This window comes from Passer montanus, unplaced genomic scaffold, assembly GCF_014805655.1.
Source record: "Passer montanus isolate IOZ18808 unplaced genomic scaffold, ASM1480565v1 scaffold106, whole genome shotgun sequence".
NCBI classification, from domain to species: domain Eukaryota; kingdom Metazoa; phylum Chordata; class Aves; order Passeriformes; family Passeridae; genus Passer; species Passer montanus.
The window spans coordinates 481,927-501,229 of record NW_024357170.1 but is presented as its reverse complement, the minus strand read 5'-3'; the positions used below and the strand labels follow the sequence as shown (position 1 = coordinate 501,229).

General features: G+C 42.1%; 1 protein-coding gene across 3 annotated transcripts; it reads right to left on the bottom strand.

Annotated features, from left to right (window-relative positions):
• Window positions 1-544: 544 nt before the first annotated feature.
• Window positions 545-17,813, bottom strand: NFYB (nuclear transcription factor Y subunit beta). Of its 3 annotated transcripts, XM_039720765.1 has the most exons (8): window positions 17,677-17,813; window positions 14,782-14,880; window positions 9,692-9,785; window positions 9,078-9,208; window positions 7,091-7,288; window positions 5,304-5,385; window positions 2,922-3,001; window positions 545-2,699 (listed from the first exon to the last, which is right to left on the bottom strand). In XM_039720765.1, exons 2-8 carry the CDS (start codon window positions 14,788-14,790, stop codon window positions 2,667-2,669), a joined length of 627 nt encoding a protein of 208 aa, XP_039576699.1. In that variant the 5' UTR covers window positions 14,791-14,880; window positions 17,677-17,813; the 3' UTR covers window positions 545-2,666. The 3 variants fall into 3 exon arrangements, with proteins under 3 accessions (XP_039576699.1, XP_039576707.1, XP_039576715.1); XM_039720773.1 differs by lacking the exon at window positions 14,782-14,880; XM_039720781.1 differs by lacking the exons at window positions 14,782-14,880; window positions 17,677-17,813 and adding an exon at window positions 16,757-16,912.
• Between the last annotated feature and the right edge of the window lie 1,490 nt (window positions 17,814-19,303).

Here is a 19,303-nt window from a genome sequence, read left to right as displayed (position 1 = left end):
GGGAAAGGCAGAGCCTCAGTTCCCATTTTGCCTGTAATGAAAATGGGATGTAGAAGAACACCATCTAAATTAGCTTTTCTCATAATTGCATTTGGACTAGAGATAACAGCAATTCTGTGCTTATAAAGACACCAAAAGCACCCTATAAAGAAATACCAGAAGGATCAAGTTACACAAAAATGCATTTTTCAAAAAATTGCTGTGGTAAAACTTGCTTGTGTTGTGAAAAGGCACCTAAAAAAAAATCACTCTTCTTGGAAAAAGATCTTTGAACATGACTGCTTTTCCAAGTCTTAACATACGCTGCCACAGCTGCCTCAAACTCAAGCTCAGTTTGGGGGTACCTTAGTTCAAAAAAAAAACATTCAGAAGACCAAAGACAGGAATTTTGTAGAAGCAGATGAGATGTAGCAAGAATGGTCATTCTTGGTTCAGGTTTTAGCTACTTGTAAACACCCAAACAGAGCAAAATGAGAACACAGATTTGTTGAACAAATATAAAGAATGCACTGGTTGTGCTGCTACTAATAAAATTAGGCAAGTATTTCTTCAGACCACATTTTTTTTTATTTGGTGTACCATGGCTACAGTACCCTGCAAACTTTTATTAGGAGAAAGGTTTCAGAGAGACATGGAACAAAGTGTTGTACTATTACTTTTACTGCTGTAGTTTCAGGAAGAGAATGAGAAGTTATGCAGTTTTGTCCCTGGCCCTCAGAGGGTGAGGGGAGAAGAAAGAAAAAGGAAAAACTAAATATCAGCTTCATTGCTCACATGATGGAGTATAAACCACAAACTTAACACACTTTTAACCTAAACTCACAGCAGAGAGGGGAGCCTGAAAACTTTTGCCTGTTTCAAGCAAGTGTGTGGGATCACCTGAACCTGCTTTCTATACATCAAAATGCCAAATCTTTCCTAGCTTCTCCTTAGTTGGTATCACAGCTTTTTTCCATTGCAAATCTGGGAACAGCAAGAACAGGCTACGCTGGCCTGAAATAAATGGAATACAAACAGAAGGGGCTCTTGTAGGGATTGTGTTATTCAGTTTTACATTTAATGAGAAACTCCATTTATTCATAGCTGCTAAACGACAGGCTGCCACAAAGCCCAGAACATCCATGCAGACTGCCCAGAACACACTGGATCGCCTCCAGAGGCTCTGCCAGCAGGATGCTGACTGGTAGGAAACACTGCTCAAATCTGCATATGAAGTTTTTGTTTAGCTAAAGAGCTGGGATATCTTAGGTTATGCTGATTTCCCAATATTGAACTGTTACTTTTCATTCTTTTTTTTTTTTTAAGGAAAGACAAAACAAGCAAGAAATCATATTTCAATCAAGTTTCAAAGTGTGGTTTGCTTAAATTAATAACAGCTATGTGGAAAGATAATTAATATATTACATTTCAGTCCACTGAAAATAGTAAAAATACGGAAGGTCCCAAAATCCAGTCTGAGTAAGATATTACTAAAACCCCCACCCCATCCTAATAGGCTAAGACTTGGCACCAAAATTACCCACCCAATTATTAAAGAAACAGCAATGTTACCAAGAACAGCTCACTAAATATACAGAACTACATTACCTAGGTAGAATTTATTGCAAAACCAGGGAAGAGACAGCAAACCTGAAGTCTGTCTTCCATTTCAGATTTGTATCACTTGTTCAGCTGTCAGCCACTCATGCACATACACACCCACACAACACGCAGCCCAGACACAAAGTCACTACCACTTTTGAGTTCCCACAGGCTCACAAGAAACGTTAAAACATTTCAGTAAAAAGTTAAAATGAGATCTTTTACCACAAGGACTATAAAATTCCCCTACCCTTGGGTTTCTAAGCTTGGGATTCTAAAAGCCATACATAAAAAGGAGGAGTTATTTCAATAGCAGAAAGACTACCTTAAAAGTATCAAAGTAAGTCTAAGGAGAGAGTTAATGCAACTGAAAAAAATTTAAAAAAAGAAAACCTGCATCTCACAGTCAGTGCTTTCATTAACACTGTTGATAAGCTCTAAACCTCCAAATGTAGTAGAGCATTCATTGGTTTTGATTAACCTTAAATTCAGAAGTTACATTAGAAAAAACAATTGTAGCAATTCTTTTGAGCTGCTAGTTTCATGAGGAAAAAGTCCCTTTCAAAATCTCAATAAATAAGCTGACATGTCAAGTTAGTTGAAGTTGTCATGCAAGACAAGTTACAAAATCAAGACTAACTCAATCTTTATAATAAAGGCAACTTGCATTCAAAAATGAACTTTACCCTTACAATTTTATTCAAAGGGTAAACATGAATTAACCCAGCTGTTTACCTGAATTACAAAAGTAACATGATTCAATATGAAAATAAGAAACTGTCTACAAATCTCTGACAGTAATAAATTGCAATATACAATGCATACAGGAGTTATACAGAGCAACAAACTCTTGTACAAAACAAAAATACTTTAATACCTTTAAAATCCAATTATTTCTTTAAAATCATCATGAAAAAGATTTGAGTCAGAACTCACACCTCAATTAGTCAAGCTTCTGGTAGCTACATTACAGCTATTTAATATACAAAGAGATAAATCTCTTCACCAGTCATTAAAACTGCCTCTTCGTTAGAGTTGTACTGGTTTTCTGTGTCGTGTTCCCAGATGGAAAGTTTTCTTCAAAATCATGAGAACTGAATTTGTTGAACACCAGAGATCTAGAGAAAGAAAATGCAAGCTTACATTCCACTGCACATTTTCTGAAGCTGCAGAGCAGTTCACAGCAAAGCAGCCATGAATTCTCAGTGTTGGAATGGCATGATAGCCACCACCAAAGAACCAAATACAATTAATTCTCAAATTTCAGAACAGAGCAGCTGAACTATTGTTTGGATTTTAGCAGCAGAAGGGAGAGTAGAGGACAAGATACAGGATCATACCTGTTGATATGATGTTGTGTAGACCATAACATTCTGCTGTTGGCCATCTGTGGTTATTAAGCCTGCTGGCAACTGGTTAGCTGAAAGAAAGAGCATTTTAAAAACATTAGGCAGGAACTGCTTGATATACAGAGCCTTGTTTGATGTGTCTTGTCACCTTTAAATAACTATGATCCACTCCAGGACTACAGAGCCATTAATCTCCTGAGTTACTACCCTACACTGGTATAGTCACACTTGTTACCAAGTGTTATAAGTGAACAAGTTTATTCCCATTCAGAAAAAACACAAAAAATCCAACTTGATTTTGCTCTGAGGCTAAGCAGAATGTCGAAACCTGCACACAGGCAAATGGAGTGGAGCTCACCACCCTGACCACTGAAAAGGCCATCTCCAGTGCTCAGTACCCCAACAAGCCTGGAGAATTCAGTTAGTTTAAACACAAAGTTAGCACTTGAGCATAGCCATGGGGGAGGAACTCAATTAAATCATTGTACTGCTTTATAAACTGGGATCCATCAGGGACTCCATAATATGGAAGTCTCATGGAAGGCAAAAGAGAACAATAGGAACAGACAATGACAAAAAATAAAAGGCACTGCTAGAGCCTGACATTGTACTGGTCAACTTCAGCACCTCCTTCAGGGCACACAGAAGAGTCTGATTTCACAGAGGAAAGGGGAGGCCAACAAAAGGAGTAAAAAGTACTTCTGAGATACCGAGAGGAAACACAGGGAGTGATGCTCCAAGGCAGACCTTCACAACATGTAATTGGAGCTCTCACACTCAGAGTAGGTGCCTTACAACTGCTATTTGAAAGCAAAGCAGCACAACTCTCATACTGTAGGTTGTCACTGTAGCACATTTCCCGGTAGGACACAAATAATGAGGCTTTGTTCATGTAGTTACTAAATATAAACAAGATGTATAACCAATACAAATTCTGAAAGCACAGCATAATCCTAACAGTTTTCATTTGAAAGCTGATGCTTGAGGGTTTTGTAATTAGATTTTTGGTTGGTTATTTGAGGTTGTTATTATTTGTTTTCCTTCCTCCTTCATTGAACAAATTTTCAATTGCTTCAGTTGCAGGCTAAGAGAAGCATTAAGATTAGTGAGAGTGGCTCTGGCAGGTCCAAAATTTACTGCCCTTCAAAGTGCACGTTCCACATCCAACACAGCTTAATGGACAGTCCCTGACCCAGCCCTGGCATGAGGCCACCACAAAGAGCTGGGGGTTATGCCACAGAAGCACAGCTATCACTGCTACTGCTGCAGTGACACCATCACTCATTCCAGACAGAGTGATAGCTGGCCCTGTGGAGGGAAATACCTGCAGCACTTGACATGATCAATTATTTAACCCTATTTTTTACTTTGCTTTAATACTGCAACATCTCCTTTGCACCCTTAATCCTGTGAGGACATTTCTAAAGTTGCTCTTTTCAAATGACAGCAACCTAAGTTTTTTCAAAGAGCACTCTGAGGCTCCAAGGTCTGGAAATTAAGAATCTAAATCTAAATATTACAAGGGACCCTTGCAATATTTAGATATAGATTCTTAATTTCCAGACAGTTTTAAAACTCTTCTTCCAGGCTAGAAGAGACCCAAGAAGACTGCATTGTTTTATGCAGCAAAAGTCAAACTGAGAACAAAGTGTATTTCCAATCCTGAATAGCTCATTTTAGTCCTCAGGCTTTGAATTTGTGCTAGTTTGGTGGTCTACCAGTGATTTTATCATGTACTTAAAAAACTAAATCTTGTCAGGAGATAAGACTAGAGCTGTGCTTCCCAATTCCTCTTCTATCAGGTTCAACATTAGCAGCCCGTAACACTTAAAAGCCAAGGTGGAGACTACATGCAAGAATCAGCACCAACAAAATCAGTGTAAATCCCAAAAAACTAAGGCTTTAATCTACAGTAAAAGGAAGAAAAACTATGCTGAATGCACATGATACTCCTCACCCTACACCTTCGAGCTGCCAATCAGTGCATTCTTTTGAATGTAAGATACATTAAATTCTTTAGAATTAGACAAAGATGGTTTTCTTCTCTACCTCATTTCTCAAAGATGAGCTCCTCAAGTCACCAAGAGGAGTTCATTTTACTTTTTTCCCCCCAAGAGTCTTGCAAGTAGAATGGGTGGGGCCTAAATATGTAGCTACTGGGGAAAAAGAAAAAAAAAGGTTTGCACCTTTCATTACAACCTGTGTTTAAGTGTATACAAGCACTAATATATGCATTTACGAATTTCCCACAGTTGACATGAGCTATAATTAGTCCAGGATATATTCCTCAAGTAAGAATGCTGATGCCTGACAGAAGTGCTTTATTTATAAAAGCTGTAGTAATAACATGATAAATTAAAAAGTATTACTCACTAAATGCTTCTTCTGTGAGCTCCTCACTTAGACCATCTGCAGTTGTAACTGTTCCCCCAATTCCCTTTTCTCCTTTCATTGCCTAAGAAGAGAGAGCAAAAAAAAAAGCTTGAGATTTTTTTCAAGTCCCAGGAGCTCTAGCCAAGGTTTGAAACTTGCAGAAGAGTTACAGTGCAACAGCTGGAGCTTGAAATCCCATGAACTGTTAAAACTCTAAGGGATTTGAGAATGTGCATATTACATGAGTGTTTTTTATTTTAGCCATATTCCTGAAACAAAAAACTTGGCAAAGTAGGACTGTATGGTTCTAAGAAAGGCTTTTCACCCTCTGCAGAAAGTTCAAAATCTATGGTAATCCAGAAGGAGAATTTACAAGAAATCACAGAATCTCACCTACCAAGAATGTGCAACATTTGCTTACCAACCACACACAAGCAGCATCACCATAAACTAAGAGCTGGCATTTAAAACCAAGATGTGGAATTTCTTTTCATCAAGGACTACAGCCAGAAAGGATATCAGCATAGAAAGCCAAGGCCCCAGTCATCTGCATGCAGTTTTACAAGTTTGAAGTTTGATGCTCTATGCTATTACATAAGAACATCTAGAAAAATAATGTGGGCATAAAAAAAGATTCTCTGCAACTGCTTGCTGCAGACAAAATACTCAGTTAGAAAACTGAAGTATTTCACCCTGAAGACACCCTTGCTGGAATGGAGATTTAAAACTGATGAGCAAAGCTGTTTAACCCATCCATGCAATTAAAATCCAATCCAACTACTCTGCTACCACAGCATCTATAATCTGCAAAAATGGTCAATTAAGAATGAAAGTATCACAGACCCACTTCAGACTTATTCAGTAGGAACTGGAACTAGTTAGGCAATACTTGCCTTTTTAAAAGCCCTATCACAGCATGTGCAACTGCTACACAAAACTGGAAAAAGCACACAGCTCTACTCCAACTTTACATTACACCTCCTGTTACTCAGTTATCCAGCAAATGACCTTCTGGGAAGAGGAAGCTTCAAGTGCTGTCAGCAAAACAAATATTGTTAGCAAGTCTGAACTAAAAAAATCTTAGGTTTACAAAACAAAGAAACTCAGAAGAACATCCTTATCTACTGTTCTGCCAATTTAGACAAGGGAAGGCAGACCAGAACAAAAAACCCAAGGAGAAGCAACTTCCTTTTTTTAATAGGTCTAAATTGTTGAAAGGAAGAAAGTCACTTTCTGCTAGAGAAGGGTTAAATTAAATTAACTGATTTGAATCACATACCTAGCATGAACTATATATCAAAAGCAAATCGAGGGACAGGCTAAAATAATAATTTAAAAAACCCCACTGAAGCAATGGCTTTCCATGTGAATCATTATTCCAACATGAGAAAAACAGTTTTTTTTCTTGTGCAGACCTGAAGTCCAGACAAACAATAGGCATGAGGCCAGTTCCTCAGAGGATGCAGTCAGTACATACTGACTGAGCCCAAAGATCCAATTAAACATTCGTAATATGAACCTTAAAGAGCAGAGCAATTTACTACCACATATATTAGAGAATTTATTCAGTTGAAAGCTTTAACTACTCTGAATAAGCAAGTCTAATCAAAATGCTTACTTCCTCCTTTTTCTCTTGACATTCTCTAGAATACTTTTAAACATTATTTTACTCCCTGACCAAGAGCTGTGAGATACTGTGAAAGTTAGCCATTATAGTTACAACAACAGAGAGCTAAGGATAAACACCAGCAGATTAAATAAATGAGCAAATAACCATATACACCAACCTCTCTGAATTTTTGGAGGTATAACTTCAAAGGTTCAACATAGCTATCAAACCCCAAGGTAGACATGGCAAAGAGAATATCCTCTCCATTGATGGTCTTTCTTTTTTCTTGGTGACACCTCTCACTTGCTTCTGATGTTATAAAGCTGATGAATTCACTTACACACTCTTGTACACATTCTTTTGCATCCTTAGCGATCTAGTAAGGAAATAAGTATCATAAAATCATTAATGAATACACAAGACTTGAAAAAACTCACCACAAACCCCCCAAAGAGTAGAACAGATAATAGAGGAAACATCCCAAAACCCATTTAGGCAACACAAACCCCCCAAAGAGTAGAACAGATAATAGAGGAAACATCCCAAAACCCAATGGTAACACCTGCACAGCAAACCACTGGATGGCCTCACTCCTCTACGCAAGACCAGCTGCAATGTGATTTTACCCAGGTTTTACTATTTCAAGCAGCTCAGCCAACTGCCAGGATCTTCTGAAGTCCTAATTTCTATACAGGCTTTCACACACAGATGCTTCTTGCTTTGCTTACCTATGTTTCTTCAAACTTGTTCATTACAATGTCACAGCCCATTTCCTCTTCTTTTTAAGAGACCTTTTTAAGAAACCCTACCCCATCACATTCCAACAAATTCAGCACTGACAAGTATTTTTATCCTGCCTAGATTCAAGGACCAGAATATACACCTAGCAGTAAGCCTTTCTAATGCTTTAGTATTCTGGTATAAATATACCACATGAGAATTCAAATGAAGCAACATATGCCCCTGGCAAGAATGAAGTAAGTAAATTTGATTACAGTTTTCAGCTGGACAAAAGTCATTTACCTGACTTAAAATTACAGCAAGTATTATTCATGATTACTTGGGAAGCTGACAGAAGTCAACAAGAAGATAATAATACTTAAGATTCTTATTCTTCACATGAAAAGAACCTGAAAAATTGAAGCAGTCACTGTGTGCAGAGTCTTCACTAGCTCCTCTGATATTTTCAGACACGTAGGGTGAGATTTTCAGAAGTCATCAGTCAGCAGCTTCCCTCGCAGTTTTTTACAAAAAAATCATCCTGATCTTTCAAGATAGCTCCACATCCCATATGCTAAATTCTCAAGAAAAATCTCATCTTGATCACTAAACATTTATGACAATATGGACTAGGGTACAGTTTTTCACAGCAAAGTTATAAATGTAACATCCAGATCTCCAGAAAGCCCTGAACACTATGAAAATACAAGCAGATGCGAGTAAATTATGTCTTGCTTCTATTTAGAGTGATCTCCAAAAAGAGAGATCAATTTTAGCTGGAGGAAATGTTACTGTGGCTGGAATTGTATTGGAATGCAATAGAGAAACAGCAAATCATAGGAGCCCTGCAAAGGTTTAAGATAAACCGCTAGAATGATGAAGTACTTATACAATCACCAGCTCAGCAGAATGGATTAAAAAGTCTATTCTTAGAAGTAAGAAATAAATAAGGCTTTCAATATCTGGCCTTATCTGCTCCACGATATAAAGCAGACTTCTTAGGTCACTTTGGCATTTGGGTATGTTAATATTCAGGTGATGGAAGGCTAACCATTCTCTCTCCTTCGGGATGAGTACTGAATTTCTATTTCAGCCACTTATATTATTCACTTACTCCAAATTTTATGCACCTCAATGAAAGCAGACTAAATCTCTCAAGAGAATTGCATAGAAAATATTCTTAGTGATTATCATCAAGTCTGATCCTTTATGACAATTTCAGAGAACACATCTGAAGATACGATAAGCTTTGAGAAATCTAAGAAAAATTGGCTTGGTCTCAATCACCTCCTGCTCCTGGGGCTTTTTTCCCTTTCATTTTATAACGCTTTTCTTCAATAAACCAGCATTATTTGGAAAAATATCTTGTTCTAATCAGCTCAAGTTCACTGAGAGGAAGGAATAAAACTCATTAACACACTTTCTTTACCAGACAACAGTATTACCTTTCCTGTTTGGGGTATGGCATTTTTCATTATCCTTGCCACATTTGCAATTGGAAGATATATATCTTGTTCTCTGAAACTCTCCTTTGAGCCGTTAGTATCTTCATGATCATTCATGCTGTCTTCTGTGTCTAATGAAATGAAGAAAAGTTAACAGAAATTGTATTTGATAGACAGCAGGCAATAATTCAGTTTAAAGTCTTATATTGAAGGATGAAGACCTTTGAAAGCACAGTGTTTTAACATCATAGAAATAATTTTTAAAATATATGCAATATCAGGATACCTTTATAAAGATAGCATTTTATCACATTATGCACAGAAGTGTACATGGCTGCTGATCAACAACCATTATTAATGCCACGTCAAAATACAAACTGCTTCCTATAAGGTCAATTTTTTTGTTATCCCCTCAAGGTCTCTGTGCCAACATCAAGAAATCCAACCTCCCGCCTTCAGACTGCAGAAAATGCTTTATACAGTGAGGCATTACAAAAACAATGGCAAATTCTTAGCCTGAGAGAAGATAGCAGAGAATGATACAAGTACTGGAAGAAATATATGTATACACACGTTCACAGAGAAATAGTAGCATTTACTCTCTCACTTCTTACCATCGTGAGGCTGTATGACATAGTGACTGCCACCAATGTAATCTCCAGCAATTCCTAACTGAGAAGCATCTGTTGTGGAGCTGTCACCATCCATCTACAACCAGAAGAAGGAAACCTTTCAGGTGTGATTGTTACATCACTAAGTGCAGCTATTACTCAAACCCAGCACAAACGACACGATCCCTTTATACAAAGCATAAATATTTTGCTATTGGAGAACAGTATCCCCACTGTCATTAAGGAGTTTTACTGACAGTGGAAATAGTTCAACTGTTTTATGAGGATTTTCAAAAAACTCAGCCAGAGGCACAGGCTATGCACAGAATCATTTGGTTTATCTAGCACATAGCTCCCATGAAAGTCTAACCAGAACATGTAAGGTGTCTCTGACCAATCCTCAAAATCTACAGCCCCCTGTTCTCTGAATGCTTTACCTATTAGTTCCTACACAGAATGCATCCTTCACTCACCTTTACACTCCATGTTGGTTTGTCAAGCCCACTGACAAACTTCTAGCCAGACCATGGGACCAGCTCTGCACCCTCATCCTCCCCGAGACATCAGTTACTCCTGTGTGCTTTCTGAGTCACATTCTAGCATTACCTGGTCCTGCCCTGCCTCACTCTTTGGGCATCCTTACGTGCTCTTCTTTAAAGGTTCTGATGTGGTGGCCAACAAGAAGACTTCTTCATGAGGGTTTGGAGATGGGGGTGGTCACAGTTTAATAGGTAACTTAAATGCCAAGAGAAAAAGGGAAGCCAAAAGAGCTTGTGCTTCCCTCCTTCCTACTGACAAGCTACACACACGGCCCCTGGCGAGGCAGAGCCCAGCTGACTTCACTCACTGACCCCACACCCACTGTGTGGGTACCTTGGTGTCTTTGAAGGATCACATGGTTGTTGTCAGTGAGACCACAGATCTGACTTTTTCGCACACCCAGGAAGAGGGAGAGAAAGGGGGAGAGAGAGAGAGAGAGACAAAGAGAGAGAGAGAGAAAGAGAGAGGCCATGTTATCTTTACACCTACCCAGAAATATGAGTATTTAACCTCCCACTAATCTGTACTTTGCTTGTGGCCACAGATGCACAAACAAGACGAGTGCTGTTCACATTCCAACAACAGCTGGACGGAGCCTTAGGAGCTGTTCAAGAGAAAAAGACTATTCCAGCTCTTCTTCATTGCGCAGAATATTACACACACTTTTATAAAGAATTTCAGGTCCCTTTTGCTGGGCTTTTGTAAACCAGCTTCACTTCCTTCACAGCAGCTCTACCCAAAAGAAGGGCAGTATTTTAGGCATTAACCTTCTGTGTGGCAACCTTCACATAAACTCACTTTGTCCACATTTTGCAGATTCTTTGTTGGGAGATTTAACTTTGCTTTTCAATCTCCCAAAGGGTCTGCAGTTTCCTTACTCAGCTTACTGTAATGACAATGCAAGGATATCACAATCCTGCATGCCATGATCACCCGAACTGACATCACACATCATTAAGAGAATTGTGCCTCTCTCTCCCTTCTGCACTCTGAAACAATTAAAATTGTAGTCTGGTAAATCCCAAAAGCTACTTCCAAAATTAAGTTAGAGTTTTCTGGTAGTCTTCTTCTCAGTTCTGGCTCTCTGATCCCTGCTGGAATTTAATTCAGGATCTCAATCTTTACCAGCCCCAGTACAAGGTATTTTAAACACCTTGATCTTTCTTTCCCTCTTTTTTTTTTTTAATCTTCTGTGAAACATTTCTTATAAATTATTTCCTTCCTCCAGGGTTGCAATATTCTTCAAATTTCTGCCATGATGTGATAACTAACTGGTTTCTGCTCACCTCTCCTGCAGGCTACTCCATCTGAATCTTTATTGCCAAGACCTAGCAATAAATAAAAAAATCACCTTGCTTTCATTAGCCCACTTGCCTTCAAAAGATAACAAGAGCTTGAATCTCTTTCAAACCTCTGCTGCATCTACAGACATTTTGGTCATATTAGACTAATGCATCCTCAAGGTAGTACCTTTGTTTCTATTTTTTTCAGTGTGCACATTTCCAGATCTACTTACAGGATGTATTATTTCACCATTAATGGGAATTTGTGTGGACATTTATCAGCACTATGAATCTAAAATAGCGATTAGCAAAATTGACAGGAAAAGGCTTGCAACAAAAAACCAAAGGTCTGACTCAGATAAGGAAAACAGGCACTGACAGCTTAACATCAACTGAAATTACTTCTGTCAGTATTACTTGAAGAAAGATTTTTAGCTGCCAGGACAACCCTGGGACAGGAGATTAGGGACAGCACTAACACCCTTCTGCATAATGCTCAGCATAACCAGGTCCTGATCCAGGCCCACAGGGTAATTCATGTTGGAAGTGACTGTGGGAGGTCTCTACTCCAGCCCCTGCTAAAAGCAGGGCAGCTCTGAGCTCAGAGCACTCAGGGTTTTCTCCAGCCACATCCTGAAGGCCACCACAGACAGAGCTGGCCCCACGAGCCTTTTCCACAGCCCGGCTGACCATGCCATGAGGGAGGGAGGGGATCTCAGCACACTACTTCAATTAAAGTAAGTTGATGGAAGAACTTCAGCCAGAGTTGTCATTCAATTCAAATCTAGATCCAGGCATCTGAATATAGCAACTGTAATTAATATGCCATCCAAGTCACCCTACTAGTATTTCTTTGAGCCCGATGGATGGCAAACATGACCTTGCAAGAAAATGTGACCACTGCTATCCCAGTCATCTCATAACAAACAGTTACATGCTCACACATTACAGTTTTCATTTCAGATGTTCAAAACTCCAGTCAATCACCACATTACCTGATTGTTATATGTGTTACAGAACTTATGCTGAGCTTGACAATGTTCAGAAAATGAGAAAGCACTCTTCTCACTACACTGTTGCTAATTAATCTCTCTCCTTTAAACAAACAAACACCCCAAAAAACCAATAAAACCCCTCCAAAACCATGACACAAACTAAATTCTGTGTCCATGAAGTTGCCCTGGAAAAGGCAATAGTCCAATATAGCACAGAAACACCACCTCGCATACACTAACTGCAGTCACTGAGAGACTTAAAGGCCAACAGTTCTTATATTGGCCCATTCAGTAGGAAGACCTACTACTTTAGATGGAAGTAGATGCTACAACAGGCAAAATCCTGGGAGATCTAATCCTAAAAGGTTCAGGTGGGCAAGAGCTTTCCTCTCAGATTTTGCTTTAGACTGCTGAGTTGTTACAACTTGCTTTAAGGAGAAGTAGCCATTTGCAGATTATACATCACATTTGCATGGCAGTTTCAGCATGCAAACATTGCAGTGCCTTTTAATATGAGAGCATCTCCTACCTTTGTGTGGCTGCCAAATTACACGAGGGAGGGCTTGCAACACCTCAGTCCTCCAGCAGCAAGTGCAGTGCATAACTGCAGGAAGCAATTACTACAGGTTGTACATTATCCTCAGGCTCCAGTGCTAGGAAGACACTGAAGTTCCTCTATGCATACACATGGACTGAATCAAGACAGAGAGCTAAGTATATCAGAAGTGACATGTCAGTCTCTAAAATGACCATGCCACTATCTGATTTTATCAACAACCAGGGAGAGTAAACAAGTACAGGACATAAACATTCAACACTACACTGCAAAAGAAAAATCTGAATACAGAGCAGCAGCACAATGCTTTCTGATAGTCGTTTTCTGTTTGGTTTTTCTCTCTCCAATAAAAAAATAATATTACTAGAGATATACAAACTACTTGATGCATGGAAATTAACCAAAGAAATATAAGAGAAACAGTTCAAGAGCATCAAAGAAGGTTCAGTGATAAGATGCACATGAGTGAACACACATGTTTACACTGACATTTGATATAAATATTCTTGAGGATGCTTAAAAAAATTTGCTACTGTCAGCTGCCCATAACTCAGACTGTTCCTATAATACGTCTATACTAAACTAATAAAACATCAGTATCTCAAAGTAAATCTTGCATCCTGTTTAATCTTGTAAGTTCTCTTAAGAGTCCAGTCAATATCAGTGTCTCGGCTAAATTATAACTAAAGAAGAATACAAGCCCAAGCCTGCTAGCACTGATAAGGGACTAAAGCTTAGATCAGCATAAAAGGAAAAACAAAGAAGAAAAAAAACTGAAGAAACAAGATTTTTGTTTTCAGAACGAGGAAGTTATCTGGCAATGACTTACAAACTGACCTCTTGAAGGGAAACAAAAAACCTCTTGTGATTGAAGTATTTAATGTGGTATTTATTCACCCTGTCTCCCAAAATTGCTACCCTATGACAGGGACAGTAGAAAATGATAGGCAATGAACTTGGTACACGTTTCATGCAGTCATGCCTGCCAAAGAAGCAGGACAGAAACAATAGCTAAAGCTGTAGGTAGTAACCACATCATTCATTTTGCCACATCTTGTCACAAGAGATGTAGAACTGTGAATCAGGACGTAACAGCAGAGACACAGAGTTTTATTTGAGCTTTCTGCACCCTTGCCTGTTAATTTTTCAATTAAAAATACACCTATTTCTTTCTATTTTTCAGTGACTTCTGGGGACCCCGATTTCCCACTAAATTCTCACCTGCAGGTATGTAAGAAATACCAACTGGTGAATGCATTCACAGGACATTGTTCCAGCAGACACACAAAAATATAATGCTAAACCCCTTCGCACATGGCTAGAACAAAACCAGATGCTGCACTCTCTCTCCATCTCAGGTGTCTCTAATCCCTTACATTCAGTGTTTTCCCCCACAGCAGAATAACACAGGGAAAAGCAGACTGATGCTGAGAGGACCAGACAGTGTCACCAAGTCTCATTAGCATCTGGGCTGTACCAGAATCCTTCCCCTGGCCCATGGGGAGGAAACTTTCTCTTATGAAATCCAAAGAAGGCACTGCCACCTTTACACCTTCCCACTCCATGTAACACTCTATCAACTTTATGTCTTATCTCACAAGCCCCAGTGCCACTGACCACAGGCCCCTCCAGCTCTGCTAGAGCAGCTGGTGGCTCCTTCCCAGGCTGGCTAATATCCACAAGCACTGTTAGCTCCAATATACATGGCTGGACTAATACCTCATGCATTTTCACATCAAGAAGGAGAGGGTCAGTGATACAGACGCAGGAGAAATGGAGTTTCCACACTTTCTCTTTTTTGGCAGTAGAAGAGAGAAGCTGGAGGAGAAAATAAACAAGATGAGCAGAGGAATGGAGGCAGTTTAATTGCTTTTGCAGAAGCTGGAAAAAGAAAGCAGTGCTGAACACACTGCACTAGAACCTCAGTCCTTCAGCAACCTGACTGAAATCCCCATATTACCTTTCAATAGTAAGTTTTTGATACTTTTCTAGTATTTTTTGTAAAAAACTAAGCTTATCTGTTTATTAAAGCAGCAATCCATAAATCCTGTCTTTTTCCTTTTAGAAGAACATTTTAAAGTAGGCTATTTTTCCTTTGTTGAGGTAGTAACTCAAGTATGCCAAGCAGCTTTTTTCCTCTCAAGCAACAGGGCAAGTAAGAGTTTTACAAAACTAGTTCAGAGCAGACTGACCTAGCTTCAGACCAGCCTATTTTTGGCCAAAACTACTGGATTTGCTGACACTTGGTTTTATTCTATCAATATTATTTACCCATATTGTTTATGGGCACATATAGCCATGTTTTGCTCTTTTTACAAGCATCCTGCCACTAAAACATCAATTTCCATATACTAAGTTTCTTCAAAACACTACTGCAAAACTCAGTACATAGTCAAGTTTCTTTCTAAGCAAAATTTTAAAGGTGGAGCAACATCAGATTTATATTTGAAAGCACTAAAGGAAGAACCTTACAAACCTTTTTTAAATGTTGACAAAACAAGGCACCAGACTTTCAAAGTTTCAGTGTTTAATGTTTCATATCTTGACATTATCTTAAACATTATTTTTCATTCAATTTCTGAACATTGCCTCCTTCATGTAATTATTACCACAAATAAGTGTTAAGCTTTGAACTGCTGTGACTGTCAAATCCTGAAGTCTAAAGAGTAACACGCAGTGCTCCTAACTTCTCCCAGTATAATGCCATAGCTGTAAATGCCAGCAGCCAAGACGACGTATATCACCTGCTCAATGCACAGCACCAAACTCACACAGGCCTCAGAAGGGCTCAACTGAGCCATCTTGGGTGTCCTACAGAACTCTAGATAGATCTTGCCTTTACACTGCAACTGTCATGCCACAGGCCACATAAGCAAAGAAAAAAAGAAAGCAACCACCAGCTTATTGTTTAGGAACAGTATGCTAATGATTATATATTTCTCCATTCCTGCAAGCCAATTAAAGCCAGACTCTGAATACTGCCCGAAGTGGTGTTTGCCATTTTCCTTTTTCCGATCATTTTGCCAGAGCTTCTTTTGAGAAAGCCGAATTTTTTTTTTTTCATTGACAATAACTGCCATCTACCAACATGCCAAGGAAAGGTTATTACATGTAATAGGGTCAAGGAATGGGCTGGAACACAGATTTCTGTGTTCCTCATTGTCTAAAAATGTTCAGATTGTTGTTATCAGTAATTTTGCCATCCCAAAAGCAACCCAAGCACACTAGGTAGCTTTTACCTGACAGTTCTTTTCAGAAAAAATCTTTTTGGTTAAGCCTCAAAGAAATTGGTAAAGCTAGAAGTTGATTTTGTACTGCTGCTGTACTGCAGAATATATATCATAGCCACAGAAACGTTACTAGAACACAGGAGTTTTTGTGGTTTTCTGATAGGATTGTCTGTGAATAACCTCCACAGTACTCTTCAGCATCACCAACTACATAATTTCTGGAGGCAGCACAGTGGCTAGCACACACAGGTCTGCCCAAGAACACCTCCCACACACCGAAAAGTTGTGCAGACATTGATTATGGCAGGGTCCCGTCTCTCTCCCATCTGTCATGTGTGCCACAGGACAGCCACACAGCTGCCTCTGTGCCACTGCGAGCCGATCGATCCCATTTCCTGATTTCATGCCCTTCAACGATGCAAACGCAGCTAGCGCTGGGGCGAGGGGGACACCCTCCTACTTACACCGACAGCCTCCGAGCCTTCCTGGCACCCAGCTCGCGTGTGATCGAGAGGCAACTCGTCTACCGTGACCCCTTGTTTACAAATGGCACAAGACGACGAGTCCTCAGTTAATCAGCAACTTTATTGTCGGTCACCCTGGCTGTGACTGCCGCGCTGCCCGCACCTGCCCGGGGCCGGCCGGGCGCTTCCCCTGCGCAGCCCTCCAAGGCCTCTCATGCCCAGCCGGGTATGGCACCACATCCCGGGGCCTCACCCTACGCTCCTCATCCCTGCAAAATACCGCCAAGCCTTCCAGGAAATTTAGGTCCCGACAACGGCGCGGGGGGGACCGGGAGAAGGGACCGGGCCGCTGCAGCGCCGCTACCCGACTCTGGGCCCGGCGAGGGGCCGTGGGCGTGGTGGGGGTCACGGCCCCTCGCTCCCGCGGCGAGGGGAGGCGGCTCGGCGGGACACAAAGAGCGCGGAGCCCCCTCCGCCCGGCGCGGCCGCCACAAAGCCGCGGCCCCGGGCGCAGCGAGCGCGGATACGGAGGGGTGGCGGGAGGCCGTGCGCCCCGCGGGTGCCCGCTGCTTCTCAGCCGGCGGTGAGGGATGCCGGCCGGCCGCGGGGCAGCTCCGCCTGCTGCCCCCGTCCCTGCCTAGGCCGCAAAATGGAGCCGGAGCGAGGAGGGCCCCGCGGAGAGAGCGGGACAGCGGTGCGGGCAGCTGCCCCGCCGCCCCTGCCGACACCCCCCTCGCTGCCGCCTCCCTCCCTCCCTGCTTGCCCGCCCGTCCGCCCGCTCCGGGGCGGCAGCCCCGCACTTCCTGGTGCCCGCGGCGGCGGCGCGGCGGCAGCGCCGGGGCCCGGGGAGGGAGACGGACATTTCATTCGAGCCTGCAGTGCAACCGGTTACCAATCATTGGCCGGAGCCAGGCACAAACCTCCAGTGCGGCCCTGGTTGGCTCCCTCCGCAAATCGGCTGTTTGGTTGGACGGAAAATGGCTGCGAAGGAACCAGTCCCAGCGCGGAGCCTCGCTTCCCGCAGCCGGGCTGCCCTCCCTCCGCGCCGCCCCCCCCCCCCCCGCCCCCCCCCCCCGCCACTCGTGTCGGCTCTTCCCTGAGCGCGCACCCTCCCGCCGGGCCGGCCCTGCCCGCCTCCTTTATGGAGCGGCTGGGCCGGGGGCGCCGCGCCCGCCCCCCCCGCGCGGGGCTGGGGCTCGGCGGCGGCCGCTGAGGGCTGTCCCTGCCACCGGGCTCGGTCCCGCAGGGCTGCTGCTGCTCCTGGCGATTGTGTAGCGGGGCCTTTGACTAGGGGCAGCTCTTCCTGCGGCCTCGGTCGGTCCCGCAGGGCTGCTGCTGCTCCTGGCGATTGTGTAGCGGGGCCTCTGAGTAGGGGCAGCTCTTCCTGCGGCGTCGGTCTCACAGAATCGCAAATGGGTCAGGTTGGAAGGGACCGCAGTGTGACAGCTGGTCCGAGCTCCCTGCTCAAGCAGGGTCATCCTGGAGCACAAGCACAGGATTGCATCCAGGCAGTTCTGCAGTGTCTCCAGTGAGGGAGACTGCAGTCTCCCTGGGCTACCTGTTCCAGTGTGTGGTCACCACACAGTAAAGAAGGTCTTCCTCATGTTCAGGTGGAACTTCCTGTGCATCAGTTTCTGCCCGTTGTCTCTTGTCCTACTGCTTGTTACCACCAAAAATGCCTGGCTTCATCCTGTGACCCCCTCCCTGCAGATACTGGTGGACATTGATGAGATCCCCTCTCAATCATCTGTTCTTGAGGCTCCTCCTGCCTTTCCTCATAAGAGAGATGCTGCAGTCCCCCAGTCATCCTCGCTGTCATGGGAGGTGGGGGCTGGGGGAGAGTGGCCAGCTGTGTCCCACTGGCCTTGTCCCTGGCCTCACGCCCCTCTTGCCTCACCAGCCTGGTGCCTGTTGTCAGGCACCATTATTATGAAGGTTCCTTAGATCTATTCCAATCTGTCCTCCACCTGCATCAATATTTACCAGCTGAGAGAAGAACAGGTGACCTCCCCAGTGACTTCTTACATTTTGTGCAGCCTGAGAAATCGGAGGATGATTCATAGAACCCAGGTCTAACCAATCATTTGGTGGAATAGAACCTTGGGAGAGGGGATCTGTGGGTCTGTATTACTTTCCCCATTCTCCTTTCCCAGAAAAAAGTAAAATTTTACTGCAAATGAAAAAGGATCATTTCCCCCTGGTGATACAGAGCTTAAAGAGAACCTTTTTCTTCCACTTCTGAAGAAATACAGGCTGCTGAGTGAAGATATTAGTTGGACTGACTTCTCCACTGGGATTTATAAACCTCTCTTATGAAGCATTTATATGAAACACTTCATAATCCACCAGTCCCTCCATTAATTAGAATCAGAAAGGGCCAAAAAGCAGCCCAAAATATTCCACACATCCGCCACCAACACGTGTGTGTGTGTGCAACCTCCTCTCAACAGAGGTAATAAGAATATTTTTGGTTTGTGCAATTCTTAATAACCTTCATTATTTGAAGATCTTAATTGTTTTAACTAAACTAGTATGAAAGTCCCATTT

Bases quoted from the DNA above. Each gene is read 5' to 3' on its own strand.
- NFYB (XM_039720765.1), bottom strand. The intron at 9,209-9,691 runs GTAAGAAGTGAG...TCATTTCATTAG, and splicing joins TGTCATACAGCCTCACGATG to ACACAGAAGACAGCATGAAT. The intron at 7,289-9,077 runs GTAATACTGTTG...TTTCCTTACTAG, and splicing joins CCATACCCCAAACAGGAAAG to ATCGCTAAGGATGCAAAAGA.